The sequence below is a fragment of the Neophocaena asiaeorientalis genome, unplaced genomic scaffold, assembly GCF_003031525.2.
Source record: "Neophocaena asiaeorientalis asiaeorientalis breed wild unplaced genomic scaffold, Neophocaena_asiaeorientalis_V1.1 scaffold418, whole genome shotgun sequence".
NCBI classification, from domain to species: Eukaryota; Metazoa; Chordata; class Mammalia; order Artiodactyla; family Phocoenidae; genus Neophocaena; species Neophocaena asiaeorientalis.
In genome coordinates, this window is record NW_020175731.1 from 6,105,964 (window position 1) to 6,124,553 (window position 18,590).

At 38.8% G+C, this 18,590-nt stretch overlaps 1 protein-coding gene across 2 annotated transcripts in view; it reads right to left on the reverse strand.

Annotated features, from left to right (window-relative positions):
- UTP20 (UTP20 small subunit processome component) overlaps nucleotides 1–15,888 on the reverse strand; it is a 90,318-nt gene extending 74,430 nt beyond the window's left edge. For both annotated transcript variants that reach the window (XM_024732102.1, XM_024732103.1), the window contains exons 1-12: nucleotides 15,688–15,888; nucleotides 14,739–14,819; nucleotides 12,697–12,763; nucleotides 12,440–12,572; nucleotides 11,796–11,984; nucleotides 8,476–8,557; nucleotides 7,664–7,801; nucleotides 6,887–7,042; nucleotides 6,180–6,326; nucleotides 5,961–6,095; nucleotides 4,319–4,396; nucleotides 2,391–2,569 (exon numbers count right to left, since the gene is read on the reverse strand). In XM_024732102.1, the coding sequence (XP_024587870.1) occupies nucleotides 2,391–2,569; nucleotides 4,319–4,396; nucleotides 5,961–6,095; nucleotides 6,180–6,326; nucleotides 6,887–7,042; nucleotides 7,664–7,801; nucleotides 8,476–8,557; nucleotides 11,796–11,984; nucleotides 12,440–12,572; nucleotides 12,697–12,763; nucleotides 14,739–14,819; nucleotides 15,688–15,732 (1,430 nt within the window). In that variant the 5' untranslated portion in view covers nucleotides 15,733–15,888. The remainder of the gene's footprint in view (nucleotides 1–2,390; nucleotides 2,570–4,318; nucleotides 4,397–5,960; nucleotides 6,096–6,179; nucleotides 6,327–6,886; nucleotides 7,043–7,663; nucleotides 7,802–8,475; nucleotides 8,558–11,795; nucleotides 11,985–12,439; nucleotides 12,573–12,696; nucleotides 12,764–14,738; nucleotides 14,820–15,687) is intronic.
- Nucleotides 15,889–18,590: the final 2,702 nt, after the last annotated feature.

Here is an 18,590-nt window from a genome sequence, read left to right on the forward strand (position 1 = left end):
TTTATTTTATGCTATAGTAACAAGATTGTGGCATTAGAGGAAGACAGACACATAGATCAATGAAACAGAATAGAGAGCTAGAAACAGTCCCATACATTTATGCCCAGCTGATTTTTGACACAAAAGCAAAAGCAGCTCAATGAGGAAGAACAGCCTTTTCAACAAATGTTGCCAGAGCAGTGGACATTCAGAGGCAAAAAAGGAAACTTGACCCAAACTTCACACCTTATATAAAAATTAACTCAAAATGGATCATGGACTTAAATGTAAAACATAAAATGATAAAACTTAAAAAAAATAGGAGAAAATACTTGGGACCTATAGTTAGGCAAATAGTTCTTAGACTTGACATCAAAAGCATTATCCATAAGAGGAAAAGTTGATACATTGGACCTCATCAAAATTTAAAACTCTCATCAGTGAAAAATCTTGTTAAGCAAAGGAAGACAAGCTACAGACTGGGAGAAAATATTTGCACCATCACGAAGCAGACAAAAGGACTTGTATTAGAATATATAAAGCACTCTCAAAACTCAACAGCAAAGAAACAATCAAATTAGAAAATGGGCCAAGGAAATGAACAGATATTTCAGTAAAGATGATATGCAGATGGAAAATAAGCACATGAAAAGATGTTCAACATCCTTAGCCATTAGGAAAATGCAAATTAAAACCACAGTGAGATAGATATCACTATATCCTATCAGACCGGCAAAAACAAAAAACTGAAAATAACCAATACTGGTGAGGATGCAGAGAAACTGGATCACTCATGCTGCTGCGGGGGCGTAAAATGGCACAGTCACCCTGGAAAACCATCTGGCAGCTTCTTATAAACCTGAACATGAAAAATAAAACGAAGCAACAAACAAAACTACAACAACAACAAAAAACTGCAAAACAAAAACAAAAACCCCAAAACTGAACATGCCCTTACCCTATAACCTAATAAGTCCAATCTGGGGCATTTATCTCAGAGAAATGGAAAGCTGTGTACATGAATGTTTATAACAGCTTTATTCATAATAGCCAAAAACTAGGAATGATCTAGTTATTCCTTTCCACAAGTGTATGTTTAAACAGACTGCTACATCCATTACCATGGAATACTACTTAGGAATAGCACACAAAGACGCTCAACATAAAAAGGAATGGATTACTGATGCACACAACAACTTAGATGGGCCTCAAGGAATTGTGTTGAGTGAAAAAGCCAATCTCAAAAGCTGTACTGCATAATTTATATCATATTCTTGAAATGACAAAATTGTAAAAATGGAGAATAAGATTTGTGGTTGCCAGGAGTTACGGATGGAGTGGGGAGTGGCAGGGTGAGTGTGGCTATTAAAAAGTAGCACAAGAGATCGTTGCAGTGATGGTACAGCTCTGTATCTTGACTTTGGTGGTAGTTGTGAATAGACATGAGATAAAATTGCACCGAACTATATATCCATATACATGCAGACACAGAGATGAGTGATGTAAAACGTAAATCTGAATAAGGTTGGTGCTTTGTACCAATGTCAATTATCTGGTTGTGATATTGCACTAAGCTTTTGTATTGGGTTGGCCAAAAAGTTCATTCAGGTTTTTCTGTAACGTCATGCGGAAAAACCCGAACGAACTTTTTGGCCAAGCCAAATAAGATGTTGCCACCGGGGGAAACTAAGTGAAACGTATACGGAAACTCTCTGTCCTATTTCTTATAACCACACGTGAATATACAATTGTTTTAAAATAAAAGGTTAAGAAAATTAATAGTGACCTCTTTCTTTCACTTACCACGCTCTTGAAGTTAAATAACCTGTTTCTGTATCCTTTCACACGTGTTCCTATGCTTATATATACTTTTGGTTTTAACTTTGCAAAATGGGATCATGTACTCTTTTACAACTTGGTTTATTTATTTTTTTAAATTTATTTATCTATCTATCTTTGGCTGCATTGGGTCTTTGTTGCCGTGCGCAGGCTTTCTCTAGCTGCGGCAAGCAGGGGCTAGTCTTCGCTGCGGTACGCAGGCTTCTCTTGTTGCGGAGCGCGGGCTCTAGGCATGCGGGCTTCAGTAGTTGTGGCGTGTGGGCTCAGTAGATGTGGCTCGCGGGCTCTAGAGAGCAGGCTCAGTAGTTGTGGTGCACGGGCTTAGCTGTTCCACGGCATGTGGGATCTTCCCGGACCAGGGCTCGAACCTGTGTCCCCTGCATCGGCAGGCGGATTCTTAACCACTGTGCCACCAGGGAAGTCCTACAACTTGCTTTTTTCACATAACAATGTATCACGGACATCTCTCCAGTTAATACATGTAGATCTTCAGTTTTTACAGTATTCTGAATGCATTATTTTTAAATGGGTAATCCTACCAAGAATACAGAGAAGAAAGATTTAGAACTTACCCCACTGTCTGTTCTGAGAAAAGCAGAGGGTACTTCTCAATCGCCATGGAGCCAGTGGTGGGAGGTGCTGCTTTGTTCAGAATGAGTTTGGCCAAAATGGCCAGAGCTTCATCTTTGACTGCAGCGTCATCAGTCAGGAAGCAATTCTCAATATACAAGAGAAAGCTGGGTAGAAAAAGCTAAAAATAAGAAAGAAAATCACACTTATTAACAACAGATATAAATTTCAGAACACCTAATGAAGAGAAGATTCGAACACTTCCACGGAGAAAAAAAGACATCATAAATAAAGGCTCAGGAGTCGTAATGACATCAGACCTCTGCAAAGGAATAGTGGAGGCCAGAAGACAATGGAGCAATGCCTGAAAAACTGAGGGAAGACGACAATCTAGAGCGCTGTACCCAGCGTACTGGTGATGCAGTTTGAGGAGAGAATAAAGACACTTAGCTGTACCCAGCGTACTGGTGATGCAGTTTGAGGAGAGAATAAAGACACTTACAGATGCACTAAATCTCAAAATTTTACTTCCATTCACCCTTTCTCAGGAACCTCTGGAGAATGTGTTTCATCAAAATAACAGGGGAAACTACAGTAAGAGAAAGACACGGGACCCAGGAAACAGGAGAGGCGCAAGTCCTAGTATGACATCTGTGCAGTGGGCAGAGAAAGCAACATGTTCAGACTTGAATGGCTCTAGGAGGAATGTCTCCTAAAAAGAAAAAAGAAAAGCAAAGAGCTGCCAAATGATCTGCCAGTTTGCCACGTGCAAGGTATCCTATGATGCTGTTGGCGGACTCACCAGCAATTTCAAGTTTTTAAAGAATGAGGCAATTGGTAACTTCAGGAAAAACGAAAGGGTATACAAAAAAGGAAATGTAATTATAAAATACTCCTTGATTATAGGGATCAAGTATTTGATGAATATGAATTCAACCAAAATTTATAATGTAACTCTGTTGAGCATGAGAAGCGTAAAAGAACTAGAAATCCACCTACCCAGGAGGAAGCCTACAGATGAGGACTAAAACTAATGAGTCCAGGAAAAGCAGTATGTTCAGATGATTTAAAAATATAAAGGAAATGCTAGAAAAAAATAGCTAAGAATCATTAGATGTGCTTGTTCCTGGTGAGGAAGATGGGAGTGGGAATGAAATGAGTGCCTTTTAGCCCTGTGCAACCTTTTAAACAACATACATAGAATACTCTGATAAAAACACGTTTTTTAAAAAAAGACCACAGGGAACAGGGGAGATGGAAAAGAGGCAGCTGCTAAGAAAACCAGAGAGAAATAAAGAGCCCTCACTGGGCAGGAAGCAACAGGGCTAGGACATGTATAAAGAAGTATTTTTCTGAGACAAATGAAAATATATATTATTAAAGACTAAAGGGAAAAATGAGAGAAGAGATACAGAGATTTCCATGAAGTGTACTGTAGAATCACCAGTTAGAAGGAGTGGCAAATGTATGATGAGGGTGAGGGGCAAGGATAAAATAAACTCAGGATTTGATTAGAAAGATTTCTACCTCATTCTATCAGGTAGCAATTCATTCTGTAGCAATGAAATAAATTCATAACGCTCCTCCTATGCAAACTGTCTCAGAAACTATTTTCTATGCTTCAAATTCACAGTTTAAGTTCCTTAAGCCATTTTTTTCAAATTTATCACATTGTTCTATAACTTCCTAAAAGACTATTAGAAAAACAAATTGGTTACCTAGTATCATTTAAAATGCTTAGCATGTGGAATAAAGTTTCACATATGACCTAGAACTGGAATATAATTGCTTTAAAAAAAAATACATGAACTAAAACATCAAATACTTATTCTATTCCTTTCAAAAAACAAAATCACAGGATTTTTAAATTGATCATTTTATCGTGACAGATTTAAAACAAAACAAATCCAAGACTTAATATCTCACTCACCTGCTCAAACTGCTTCATAGCAAACATGACTTCCGAAAAACCCAAAATTAAGCATCTTTCAAATCTGCTCTCAAAAATCTGTGGACCACAGGCAAAGAATAGTAATGTAAATACAAAGAGAGTACTTTCCCATTCCTGAAAATAAAAACATCCGAAACCTTCAAGATCCTCTAACTTGCGAGCAGGAAGTGTGGGATGCTTGATACAAGTTAAAAGAGTCATGGAAGGCAAAAGGAACTGGATTGTTGAATTTGAACGTGCAGATGGACACACCAGGTGTGAGACACAGGCACTGGGCCTTCCTCCTCGGGAAAGAAGCTGCTAGAGTAAAGGTATGGTGGGCACACTTCAACCAGTATTCTAAGTGCTCGGCCTTCTCCAAAGGGACTTACAAATGCGAAGGGCTGTGTTTCTAGTGATTACCAAGGGCTTTGCCTAAGAGCTGCTCCATTCTTTCCCAGCTACAGAGAATTATAAAAGGGCAAGTAGCACGACTTTACACCTTCCTCTAAACTTTATACTGTTGCACTACATGAAGCTAGGAAGAACCTAACTGCTCTATTTTCAATTCCACTTCCCTCCAATTCATCTTCTAAACTCACTAAAATGCCAATCTCATTAAATCATTTCCCTGCTTAACATTTTTCCAGGGCCCTCTACCACTTGGAGGATAAAATCCAACCTAACTTTTCAAAGCCAAGCAAAGCCTTGCTGATATACATCACACTTCATGTGTCCATGTGCCCAGCAACATAGATTTTTGAACACATTTTTGCCATTCTCTCTCCTAGAGTTTTTAACACCTTCTCTGACTGGCAGACTGCTATTTAACCTTCAACGACTATCCAAAATATTAGTCCTTTGAAAAGCTTTCTCTGTCCCTCAACCCCAGACAGAATTAACCTTTATGTTTCCACGTGACATAAATAGATTGAATCAACAGATTTTAACTACATACTCCCAGGGCCCCACTTCCCTAACAATTAAAAATCACAGGCAGGACTTCCCTGGTGGTGTGGTGGTTAAGAATCCGCCTGCCAATGCAGGGGACACGGGTTCAAACCCTGGTCTGGGAAGATCCCACGTGCTGCAGAGCAACTAAGCCTGTGCGCCACAACTACTGAGCCTGAGCTCTAGAGCCCGTGAGCCTCAACTACTGAAGCCCGCGTGCCTAGAGCCCGTGCTCAGCAACGAGAGAAGCCACCGCAATGAGAAGCCCGTGCACCGCAACGAAGAGTAGTCCCCGCTCGCCATAACTAGAGAAAGGCTGCGCGCCGTAACGAAGACCCAACGCAGGCAAAAATAAAAATAAATAAATATTTAAAAAATATTAATTAAAAAAATCACAGGCAAAAATAAATAAATAAATAAAATAAAAGTGTCCACTCTACAATTTCTAGTCCATAGCCTGAACTTGGTTAAGCAAATATTTGTTTGGTGAATATTTGCTGAACAGATTTAGCTTTTATCACATTTTGTTTTGCTTATTTCCATTAAAGCACGCGATTCACATCTCCTTAACAAGATTATAAATTCCCTGAAGACAGAGCCTTTGCCAAGCTTCATTTATATTCCCCAGAAGGCTTACTCAACGCTAAACATAGTATTAACTGCTCAGTTAATATTTGCAAAAGTAAATTACTTTTTCTATGGTTTCTTTGATGAGGGTCACTGGCAGGGAAACATTTTCACCTAGGATCAAAGCAGAAATTACATCCAAGAGGGTCGCCCGGCAAGATGTGGAGAGATGGGCTATTTGTAATGTTTGAGACAACACCTGTAAAATAAAAGGAAAAACAATGCACACTTAGCAATCAGCTTCTAATGATTAGGCTCTAAGCAAATTAAGTTGGGAACTCACTTTACAAACGTCAACAGGGTTGGTTATCTTTGATCCATTTCCATGTTTTACAAGTATCAGATATGTTTCTAACAACCTTTTAAACTGTTCAGAACTTTCCCCACAGTTAGTCTTGGTTACTTTTGTATGTAGATCCAGGAGTGATTCCTGCAAATGAAGAATTTATAAGAAAGAATAACTACCAAAGATCAAACTCATCTGTTAATTTAATAATGAAAATATTGTGTGAAGCAGTTCAAATTTTCACATACTTTTTCTGTGAAAGAAAAAGACACATTTACAGGGAGTCACTAATGATAACCGCTAACATTTCTGAATGCACTGTTGTAAGTTCTTTACGAGTATTTCCTCATAATCCTCACTGGCAGGGAATACTATTATCCCCATTTCCCAGATGAAAAAACTGAGGACCAGAGGCTTAAATTTTCCCAAGTCACACTAGCAGTAAGTGACAAAGCCAGGATTCAAACAGAGGACTCTGGCTCCAAAGCCTGTGCTCTTAACCACTATGCTCTACTGCATCTCAAGATATCAAAGCAAGTAAAAATAGTACAGGGGATAGAGGTAAGGAAAATCCTAGTAAGTATATAAAAATATGATGACAACAATTATAAAATACAATATCCAGGAGTGATCTGCTTAATTAAGAACAACAATTAACTCTTAGACTCCTAATTACACACAAATACTTAAAACTCAGAACTCACTTGCAAACATTCAAAAAATATACCAAAATGTTCCTTGTAGACGTAGAACGCTGTAGATTTGACCATGTTTTTGAGTGTTTCTCCAACTAAAGTCCATGGAAGTTGAGTTTCTGTTTCAGTAACTGGTCCTAGCTTTTGCAAAATTAGCTTCACTGCCTGTGGGAATCCAAGAATCATGAAGAGGAACATGCACACACTCTTATTCTCAAGTCTTACATTGGTATTTCCCTCCCTGCTCATTCCCCACTCTGCTCAAGCTACCTTAAAATCTGATCCAGGATAATCAAGGATATGGCAGCTCTGGTGGTTAACTACACGTCCCAAAAGAATTTCCAAACTAGGATGGGCAATTTTATCGCACAATATCCCCCGCCCCCCATCGATCAATTTATGTCACCTTCTAGCACCCAGGATGAAGAGAGCAGTGATTTTTTAAATTTTTTGATTGACGGATTGATTTTTTGGCCGTGCTGCATGGCAAATGAGATCTTAGTTCCCCAACCAGGGATTAAACCCGTGCCCCCTGCGGTGGAAGCTCAGAGTCTTAACCACTGGACCACCACAGAAGCCCCAGCAGTGATTGTTTTTTAAATGAAAAATACCTAATGACCCAGGGCCTACAGTAGGTAAGCACTGTTTTTTAAAGCCCTAATGCGCCCCATTGAATGTTTTCTATTTATTCTAGGCAATCCTCTCTCCATGTCATCTGTGTAAATCTTATCTATTTTCTTTTAACCCCTTTCACATAGATTCAAGGAACTCCTCCCAGTTATTTACCGTCTCTGTACAGGAGTGAAACATATTTCTAACTCCTTTGCACATTTCAAAGAGCAACTGTCCAACTCCTTCTACTTTTTCCGGATGTTCATCAAGATCAAGAAACATTAAATTGAAAAGTGCATTTTTATCAGAAACCTAAAACACAAAATGCAAATGGAAAACTGTATTTACAACATAAACATATCCTAATGAATAATAATTATTTGCTATTCTAAAGATTCATATTTAAATGTAATTAGGATAAAAATTCTAAAAGGAATAGTGACACTTGCAATGATTTCAAACTGCTGCAAGAGTATATTATCACTTGTAATGTCACACAAAAGAGTGATTAATTCATTGGTATAATATGCAGGTATGTACCAAGAAAAACTACCTAAGGCAACATTCTATCTTTTAAAGTAAGTAGTATGCTTATATTTTATGAGTATAAAAGAAATTTAATAGCAATGTTTCTGTTTTATTACAAAAACTCTATTAAAAACAAACACAAATGACACTATACAATCAGTTCCTTCCAGGCAATTTTTATAAAAATTTCTGTTAATCTCACTGTTCATGCATAGACTGACTTGAATTAGAGAATATATATATATATATACACTAAGTAAGAATAAAAGAGTAACCCCAATTATTTCACATTAGTGAGCAAAAACCACCTTATGGTGAGATAAACTCAAAACAGTAACAGGTTTCTCTTTATATAAAAAATATTAGTCCATAATAACTATATTATGAAAGATATCTGCTTCCGTTCATCAGATTCTTGAGGATGAATGAGCAATAAACACATAAATGATCAAACTAACCTTTCTCATCAAAAAAGTAAAGCTTTCAGCAGCAAAATTTCTTATATGTAGCTTTCTATGAGCCAGGAGTGTACTATACATGCTATAAATGAGAAAATAAGACATGTTTAATTAATCATTTTAATAAAGATGTACTACATGTTAACTATATGCCCAACCCTGTGCAAGGTATGCAAGAAAGATGTAGCAGGTATAATAACATCAGCAGTTTAAAATCTCATTCGATTACCACGACACCCACATGTCAAACAGTAGACTAAAGATCATAGACATTAAGAATCCTAGGATTGGTGGCACTGGTCATATAAGAAAGACTATGAAAAGATGAAACTTGTAGTGATCCCTGAATGACAGGAAGAATCCAGGTGGGGAATGGAGTGCATATTGCCAGAGATCAAAGCAAGAGCAAACACAGGGTGGGCAGAAGTGATCACAGTCAAGGGATAACAGAGAGGGACTTCCCTGGTTGGCGCAGTGGTTAAGAATCCACCTGCCAATGCAGGGGACACAGGTTCGAGCCCTGGTCCAGGAAGATCCCACATGCCGCGAAGCAACTAAGCCCGTGCACCACAACTACTGAGCCTGCGCTCTAGAGCCCACGAGCCACAACTACTGAGCCCGCGTGCCACAACTACTCAGACCCGCGCCTAGAGCCCGTGCTCTGCAACAAGAGAAGCACCGCAAGGAGAAGCCCAGGCACCACACTGAAGAGTAGCCCCCGCCTGCTGCAACTGGAGAAAGCTCGTGCACGGCAACGAAGACCCAACACAGCCAAAAATAAATAAACAAATAAATTAAAAAGAGAGAGATATCGGAGAGGCTGGTCTGTCTAAAGGACGAAGGATGATATGGGTAGGGAAGGCAGCTCCAGATAAAGCTATTCAAGTCAACAGGTGGCTCTGAACACTAAGCAAAGGAGTGGGGACTCTAGCTTACATTTAAGTAAGCACTTACTATGTTACTTCATCTAATCAGCACAACGACTCTGTGGTGTAGGAACTATTATCCCCATCCTATAGATAACGAAATAGGGGCAGAAAGGCTACACAACATACTCAAGGTCATACAGCCATGCAGCTATAACTAAATAATGACTCATATAATCACATTGTTTAAACTGGTCTCCCAAATGAAAGAAGAGCATGGAATATATCTCTCCTATTTCTGCCATATCCCCAGCACCTAATTGTTCCTTGGTTATAGCAGGTACTAATAAGTGTTGGCTGAATAAGAAATGAATAGTTTCAGAAAGAGAAATTGAGCACCAGTATAGGGTGATATAAAGGAAGAAAGAAGAGGCTGGCAGTCCAACTAGGAAGTTAGTCAAGTCATAAAAGTATGGGCAAACAAGGGCATGAAAGAGAGCCAGTGGCAGAAGGAAATGGCAATGGATGAACCCAAGAGACATTTCAAGAGTCCCTGCAATGAAACCAAAGATCTTATAGTATCCACAAGGCCCTTTATGGTCAGGTCCCCTACTACCACATCTCTGACATCACCTGATTACTCTCCCCCTATACATGCTGCTGCACCACCCAGGCTTCCACACTGTTCCTCGCTCATGCCAGCCCCATGCCCAAGATGTTCTCCCCCTGATAAAATGTAAACTTCATAAGAGGGATTTTTATCTGGTTTATTTGTGAGTGCATCTCAAGCCTGATACACAGTGTACAATAAGTAGTCACTGGATTGAGTAAGTGAACAGCAGAATCAAAAAGATGTAAAGTCCTTGAAGACAACTGGGTCAAAGATGCCTCTAAGTGGCCAAATCTCAGTGATGGAAAGAATGATGGTATCACCGTTAGAAACTGGGCGAACAAACAAAGCCTGGCATTGAGTACATATTTACTGAACACACAAATGAATGAAAAGAGCTGGCTTGAACAGGAATGTGTAGACTTTGATTTCAACAACAGTCAAGTGAAAATATCCAGGCTGTTGAAGATGTCATACAGAAAGCAAATAAATTTATAACTGGAGAGCCTGACTCAGGAGATATAAAAGTAACAGCACAAGTCATCAGACCAAATAAACTATATATCCCCCAAGATCTGGCTGGTCTTTAATGAAGTAATCTCGGTTTCTAATACATTTTACCACAATCTTCATAGAGAACTAGTAAAGGTCAGAAAAATATTTCTTTCTCATTCCATGTTCAAAGGAGGGTAGAGTGAAGGGAGGTGGTACAAAAACAAAATTGACAGTCCTATCCCATATCCATACTTATACTGGGTTGGGGTAAAAGGTTAATCTTACGTGTTCCTGTGCCAATTGAAGTATGTAGAAGTAATCAGGATGCCAAGTAGAAATTCCATTAAGTCCCAGATTGAAACAGACTACAAACAATCTTTGCCTTACTTTAAACAAAAAGCTGGTACAGAATTCATTCTCTTTCCCTGTCCATACTTACTTACAAATACTGAGTGTCTCTTTTGTCTTAATCAGTATTTTAGGGGCTAGGAAAATGCAAATATTTAAGATGGGGTTCTTGAAGAGTTTATAGGTTTGTAGCGGACACCATTACATTAGAACAAACGATTATAACAGAAGTTGTGTGACATAAGTGGTATAGAATGCCAGACGTGTTCAGAGTACAAAGCTCTGATTTCTGGACAAGGTACCCGGGCACATATGTGGAAGCTATGGATTCAAGTCAGGCTTTGATGGTGGGGGGTCTGGTTTCAATAGCTGGAGATAAGAGAAGGTCAGGTCAATGCAGACCGATGGAACAGACTACGGACCACTTTGGCTGGAGAACCAACGTTTTATAAGAAAAGAATTAGAGACTGAGCTGGAAAGGAAGTTTGGCGTCAGACTGAAGACAGGGAAAAGGCCAATTAAAGAACATATTAAAGTTAGGTAGCCACGTCAGCAGGTGCAAGTGACAGGTATTATACATGTTTTCATTAAATACAGATGGGAGTCAGAAAGTATCTGCTTGTTGTCAGTATCAATAAAAACTGCCCTTGACCGAAAAATTAAAAATTAAAAAATTAAATGCTAAAAAATATCATTGTAGAAGAGGATCATTCTACTTAGGGGCTTCAAGCACACAGTTGTTTCCCCAGAGGCAATCTTGACTATTCGATATATGTATATTGCTTTTGCTTTCAAAACTGATGCAGACAGGGAGCAGAACTGACTGCAGATGGGCATGAGAAATCTCTTGGAGATGATGGAAACGTTCTTCAACTGGATTGTGGTGATGGTTTCATAACTATAAATTTACTAAATAGCACTGAATCATATATAAAATTTTAAAGCAAAAAAAAAAAAAGAAGAAGAAAAGAAAAACCCATGTGAGAGAGAGAAATGGTCACCTGTATATATTGGACATGTCCTTCACCATTAGTCTCCACAGGTACTTGTACAGATAGGACAGTGAGGTGAAAGCCCATTCTAACAACTCCGTGTCCTGAGTCTCCAGGATTGAAGCGATAGTCAGGAAAAAGTCCTGAAAATGGGGATAGAAGTCCATCTGCAGATCTCGTGCCAACTGTACAACTAAACTGGATGAAAAAAATAAGGAGAGGTAACTGATTCTGACACATGTAGATCAAAAACCAAATACTACAAATCTGTTTCACAAATGATAACCTATCGCCTATGATGAAAGGATTAATTAAAGCTACTAAACCAAGTCTCAAGAGAGGTATAAAATTTTTCACGTTTTAAGAGTTGAGCAAAGAAATCAGGCTAGAGCTTGTACCTTCCATCACAAGTTATATTCAATCATTCCTATAGTGTCAAAGAAAAATCAGGTTCTTGTAAAAGTATAAAAAGCAAAAAAGTATACCCCTAAGATTCTGCTTTACAGTAATGTACTAATATTTTCATCTAACAAAAAAAGGTAAATTCTTGTTTCTAAATTACAAACACCAGATCTAAAGCATATGTAGCTATAAAACAACCTTTCTTAAAATTCAGATAAATGTTGTTGCCTTTCTTTCAACATGCTACTTACTCCAAAAGGGGTTGATAGGCATAACTGTTCTTGACTTGCAGGTGAGTCTTCAAACTCTGAACTATCTCATTTTGATGATAGACTAGCTGATTGAACGACTGGCATTTGTCAATAACTTCTTTGTAAAATTTCCCTGGGTGGGGAAAAAAGAAAAAAAAAGAATAAGTTCTGCTCTTCCATCACACCAATATTTAGCTGTTTTGACCATATATAGTACAAATGATGGGTGAATAAAATAGAAACAAAATAGAAAATACCAAAGTGCTCCGTAAGGTTCAGTTCTCTCCACTTCAGCAGACCCTCAAAAAAGTAGGTTTCAACTTCCTGCCAAGATTAAAGCAGTCAATTAATCAGACAACTCAAAGAAAAACTATAATCAGAGTAAATAAGAATAATGATATATTAATACGTTAAGACAGTGATGATAGTCAAGAGTTGAAAAACTCCTCTTAGTTTTTTTTTAAACAGGGCATTAACTAACACACCTAAAAAAGCAATCAGGTATAAAATATGGGCAGAAGGTTTAAAACTAAGTAATAGTGACACTAAAAAAAATTTTTTTTTCTGTTTTTCACAATTTTAGGCCAAGAAAAATGTTGACTCTTGCAGTTCTTTCATTCTGCTTTTGGAAATATGAATTGCTACAACCTGATAGATAAGTAATCTGGCATTTCTATTAACATTAAAAACAGGTATGCCCTTTGATCTAGCATTTCCCTTTTTGGAGATATTTCTTATAAAAGTTGTAAATATACAAGTATAAAGACATTCATTCAGCTTTATTGTAGTGGGGGGGAAACACAAAAAAGCCTAAATATCCAACAAAAGGAAAATGGTTGGTATACATATTATGGTCTGTACATAATAAGGTATATTATGTTGCTATTAAAAAGAATTATATCTATTATTAAGTTAGAAGGATGTTGATAGTATACTTTCAAAGTGAGAAAAGCAAGTTTCATAGTGAAGTATATGGTAGGAACCAATTTTTCTTTAAAAAAAAAAAAAAGACCTCTATAAATATTTGTACATATTTATATGAGAGAAAAGTTCTTACTTAGATGACTACCGAATCATCATAACTGGTTACCCTGACTCCAGAGCAACTGGTTGTTCTTTCCTCCACATTAAAGCCAGAGAGATCTAAAATTTACAACTGATCATGTCACACATTCCCCTGCCTTATAATCCTAGAATGACTTCCCATAGCTTCAGGATAAATCCAAATTTAGCTTGACATATGAAGCCCTTCATGGTCCTTGATTATCTCTTCAGCTTTATCTCTCACCAGCTACCCGCTTGGCCCATCTGCAGTCACCATCAACATAAACAAACATCCCACAGGCAATTATAAGCATACTGAAATGCTTCGGAGTTACTTGAATGTGACATGCTCTCTTTAGCCTCTGTTCCTTTATAAAGGCTTCTTCCTCAGCCTGAAACAGCCTTTCCTGTTCTCTTTGCCATGCTAAAACCTATACAAACAAGACTCGATTCAGGTATCACCTAGTCCACTTCACCTTTTTTGACACCTCACCTTACACCCTCACAGAATCTAGGTTAGGATCACTTCACGGTGAGTTCCCAAAGCATTATGTGCCTACCTAGATAACATCATTAACACACTGAATTCACATACTGGAGACAAGGCATTCAAAGAGATAGTGAGCGGAGTCTGACTAGAGTCAAGTGAAAAACAGTAAAAACTGACATTGAATCCCTAATTTAAAGGCACGTTATACAGGACCTTAAAAGGCTGGCAGAGAAATAATGACTTGATGCAGCGAAAACAAGATTTTTGAGTAGAGGTGTGACTGAGTTACAGCATGGTTAGAACTGGAAAAAATTATGTGGTTTAGCTCCCCCATGTTTATTAATAAAGGAGGAAACTGAGCCCCAGGAAAGTGACTTGCTCAAAACCTCTTTAAAATTGTAGTTTCAAGAATATGGATCTGTAGCAGTGCTCGGAATGCACATGGGAAGGGAGTGGCTGGAATCAGAAGCCACCTGAGAATCAAGTAAATTTTCTAACACCACATCACCCAATAGAACTTTCAGCAATGATGGAAAATGTTCCATGTCCGCACTTGGTCAGTATGGTAGCAACTAGCCACATATGGCTACTGAGCATTAGAATTTTTAATTTACTTTACTTTAAATCTAATTTGTTATGTTTGAGACAGCACAGGTCTAATGCATTTCATGTTCATAAAAGAATGGCTTGAGAAATTCACTTCAAAGAGAATCTAAAAAACCAACTATGAATACTTGAAGATCAGCTCATTTAACATTCTCTTACCTCATCATAGCTTGCAGTTCTATCAATCCGGTGAATAATATCGATATTCACATTTCCCAATCGCTCAGCAAACGTAAGAAACTGCGGGGGAGAAGTATATTTACAACACATCCACATTTTATACTTATCACAATCATATGTGGACAATTTCCTCGTGGAAGTATAAAGTTTAAAGGTTCAATGTGCCTCCTTACGTTCTATCATTAGAAATGTTATGCTTTGCTTTCAATTTCAGAGTTGTATTTTCAATCAATCATAAAATGTATAACTGAGTTTTACAAATAGAAGTAGACATCTCTGACAAATCACAAAAGATAACTTTAAAAACAAACTGAAAGACATGCACTGCACTAATGTACAAAGATAATGAAATAGTTCTATGGATATATTTGCAAAATGTCATTTCAAACAAAATTTCCATGCTAGCCTGGTGGATTGACCTAGGTAAAAGCTAGCAACGTGGCCTCGCCAGATCTACTGCTAGGTTTCATACCCTGCTGCAAGTACAGGATCTGGCTAAGTCGTGGCAACAACAGTGTTTTTAAACATATACAGACCTACGGCTGTAAAGTAACAAAGAAACCCTCAAGGAGCCAACCGGGAAAGTGGTGTAGTAGCCAGTAGCTGGAATCACTCACCTCCTCGCACCGGCCCGCCCCCCATTCAGTCTTCAAGGATAAAAGAGCAGGAAAGAATTCCTAAGCAGTTAGTTTGTGACACTGAATTTAACTCTGGCCTGAAGAAAAGTCTCAGCCAGGCCAGACGCCACAAAACATGGGCGAAATCTGCAGTTAAAGCTACCTTCCCCATCCCATATTTACTACACCCGGAGAGAGAGAGAGGCTCTTTTGCCAGAGCCTCCGGACAAATGACTTTCGCTCGGCCCAGAGCACTGTAGCCCCGGGATCTCCGCTGAGAACTAGTCCCACGGCCAAGTTTCTTCACTCACCCGGTAAGTGTTCTCGATCTTGTGGGAAACTGGCTTTGGCTTCATGGCTGCAGAGGGGCGGCGGGCCCGCGAGGATCTCGGGAAGGGTTGAAGGGATGCTACTGACTGTAGACAAGGGAAACTGGCTCCCACACTTGCACTCCCACGTACTCAGACTCTTTCACACGTGCGGCTTGAGCCCCTGGACGCCGCCATGTTGGAGACGGGTGGCCGGCTGATCGGGTCACGTGGGCGGAAGAAGCGGAAGGAGCAGGCGCGCCCGCCCCCTGCAGCCGGCTGGAGACTGGGAGGCTCCGGCTCAGTGGGTATGTGGGTGTGGAGTTTTTTGAACTCTCTTCAGTAAAGGTTTATAAGAAAAATGTATTTTTATCATAAAAGAAAACATGCTTGTCATCATTAACAGCCAACAACTACTACCTCTCACTATGTATACTGCACCAGGCAAAGCTCTTTACATTCATAATTTCACAGTAAAGCGCATTGTGAACGTTGCATGACTACAGATGAGGTACATATTTCTAAGTCCCTTTGGCATACGGAGAAAGCAAGGATGTGCAGCCGGTAAGTGGCAGTCTGGCGGAGGTCACTGAGTTCCCATGTCTGATATTCTTTTTTTTTTTTTTAACATCTTTATTGGAGTATAATTGCTTGACAATGATGTGTTAGTTTCTGCTTTATAACAAAGTGAATCAATTATACATATACATATGTTCCCATATCTCTTCCCTCTTGCGTCTTCCTCCCTCCCACCCTCCCTATCCCACCCCTGCAATGTCTGATATTCTTAACCACTATTTTTCCATTTAAAATTGGAAAGGACTTTTAAAGAAAACTCATGGTTTCATGCACAACCAGTTAACGTTTTGGTATTTTCCTACCATTCTTATGTCCTGTTGTTAAACGTAATTATACAAACAGTTGTGTGTGTGTGTGTGTATGTTTTTTCACTTACTCATTAAACAAATATTTCTTGACAGTCTGCTATGGGCCATGCTCTGTTCTGTGAGCTGAAAAAGAGACTGATAATATTAATAATAATTTTATTTGGAAATGTTTAGTCTGAGGTGCTTACATCTTAGATAGCCAAGAAGAGATAGTCAGTAGACAAATTGAATATATTCCTGCCTAGAACTCAGTGTAGAGGTCAGGGCTGGAGGTGTGACTTAAATACACTTTACAGAAAGTGTGAAGTTATTTAAAGCCATGGAACTGGATGAGATGTTTTAGGGAGAGAGTGATGAAAAGGAGGACAAAGAAGAGAAGAGGACCCAAGTTGAACGTTGGAATGCTCCACCATTTAGCAGTGACCGGAAAGGTGACTGGGAAAGAGAGACAGTGAGGTAGAAACAGACTAGTCCTGGCCTGGAAGCAGAGCCAGTGGCCAACTATAGTGAAAACTGAGGAGAGAGAAGTAGCTGCTGAGCCTGACAAGGTGATGGTCACTGATGACCTTGACAAGTATGGTCCGGTGTAGAGGAAAGGAAGCGAAATATGTATGGATTGAGGAGGCAATCAGGTGAAGAAGTAAAGTAGATAAAACACTTTCGTATTGTTATTGGCATTACAACATCAATGTTTTTATGTTGTCACAGGGTTGCTGTAAATATTTTTAATGGATTAATAGCATTTATGGATTTTATTTTTTAATAATAAAATATAGAAGTGCCCAATGTTTGACTGGCTTCCAGTAAGCTAATTGGCTTTTTTTTTTTTTTTTCTTTAGGTGGTTCTTCACCTTGTTGGGTCATAGAGCCTTCAAGGAGTCTAAGAAAGCTGTAGACCTTCTCTTCAGAAAAGTACTAATAAGCTCATTCACACTAAAATGTATAGATGATTTCAAAGAGAAGTCTGAAGTTACCTGAGGGTAAGAGCCCCTACTCTAAGCAATGTTCCCAACCTATTGCTAAAATTACCTCCAGATAATTGTGCCCTTTTGCTTCTCTGTCATTTATTTTCAGTAATGGAGTTAATGGGACAATAAGGAGTAGAGAGAAACATGAAAATCAAAAAACTGACACAAGTTATATATTGCATTGTTACTCATTATATGATCTGTATAATATTGACAGCTCTGGTTGAACAATTTATCAATACAACATGGTGGTTGAGAGCATAGATGCTAGAACCAGATTGCCTGGGTTTGAATCCTACCTCTGCCGTTTATTACTGGTGTAGTCTTGGGGAAGTTATTTACCCTCTCTGAGCCTCAATTCCTTTTATGTAAAATGGAGCTAATGAAAGCACCTACCTTATAGGGCGTTGTTGTGCAGAGTAAAGAAGCTAATGGATGAAAGGTGCCAGGTACCATAACTGCACAACCTTTGACAAGTTACCTAACCTTTCTGAGACCCAACTTCCTGATCTATTAAAAGGAAGTGATAATAATACCAGTTTTCCAAGGAATTCTATTGGCACACAGAGAATGGTATAAATGTTTGCTGAATGGATAAGTAGTCTACTGTCTGGCTACCTGACAAGTTCCTTAAGGGCAGAAACCATGTACTTTTTCAACTTTGTATCACCAGTGTATCCCGTGAACTTAAGAGTTTAATGAACGTTTGTTGAATTAACAAAGTGTACAGTACTTTGTTTAACCCTGACAAACTCAAGACTAATGTAACTCCGGCACTGGATGCGGGTTGTGCCCCGGGATTTTTAAGGGTTCTCCCAAAGCTGTTTCTGAGGTTCTGTGGAATATCCAAAGCAGCCACGAAAAACACCACTGTTTACTTATGAATCTTCTTGCCCCCCAGCTTTTGCCCTCCATGCCAAGGCCTTAAATACCCCTTGCAATCCTCTGTTTCTTACCGCAATGGTTCTGCCTGCCCCATCCATTCCAGCTAGTTCACTTAGACACATAATTCTTTCTTTCCTTCCTTCTTAAGCTTGATTGGGAAGTTTTG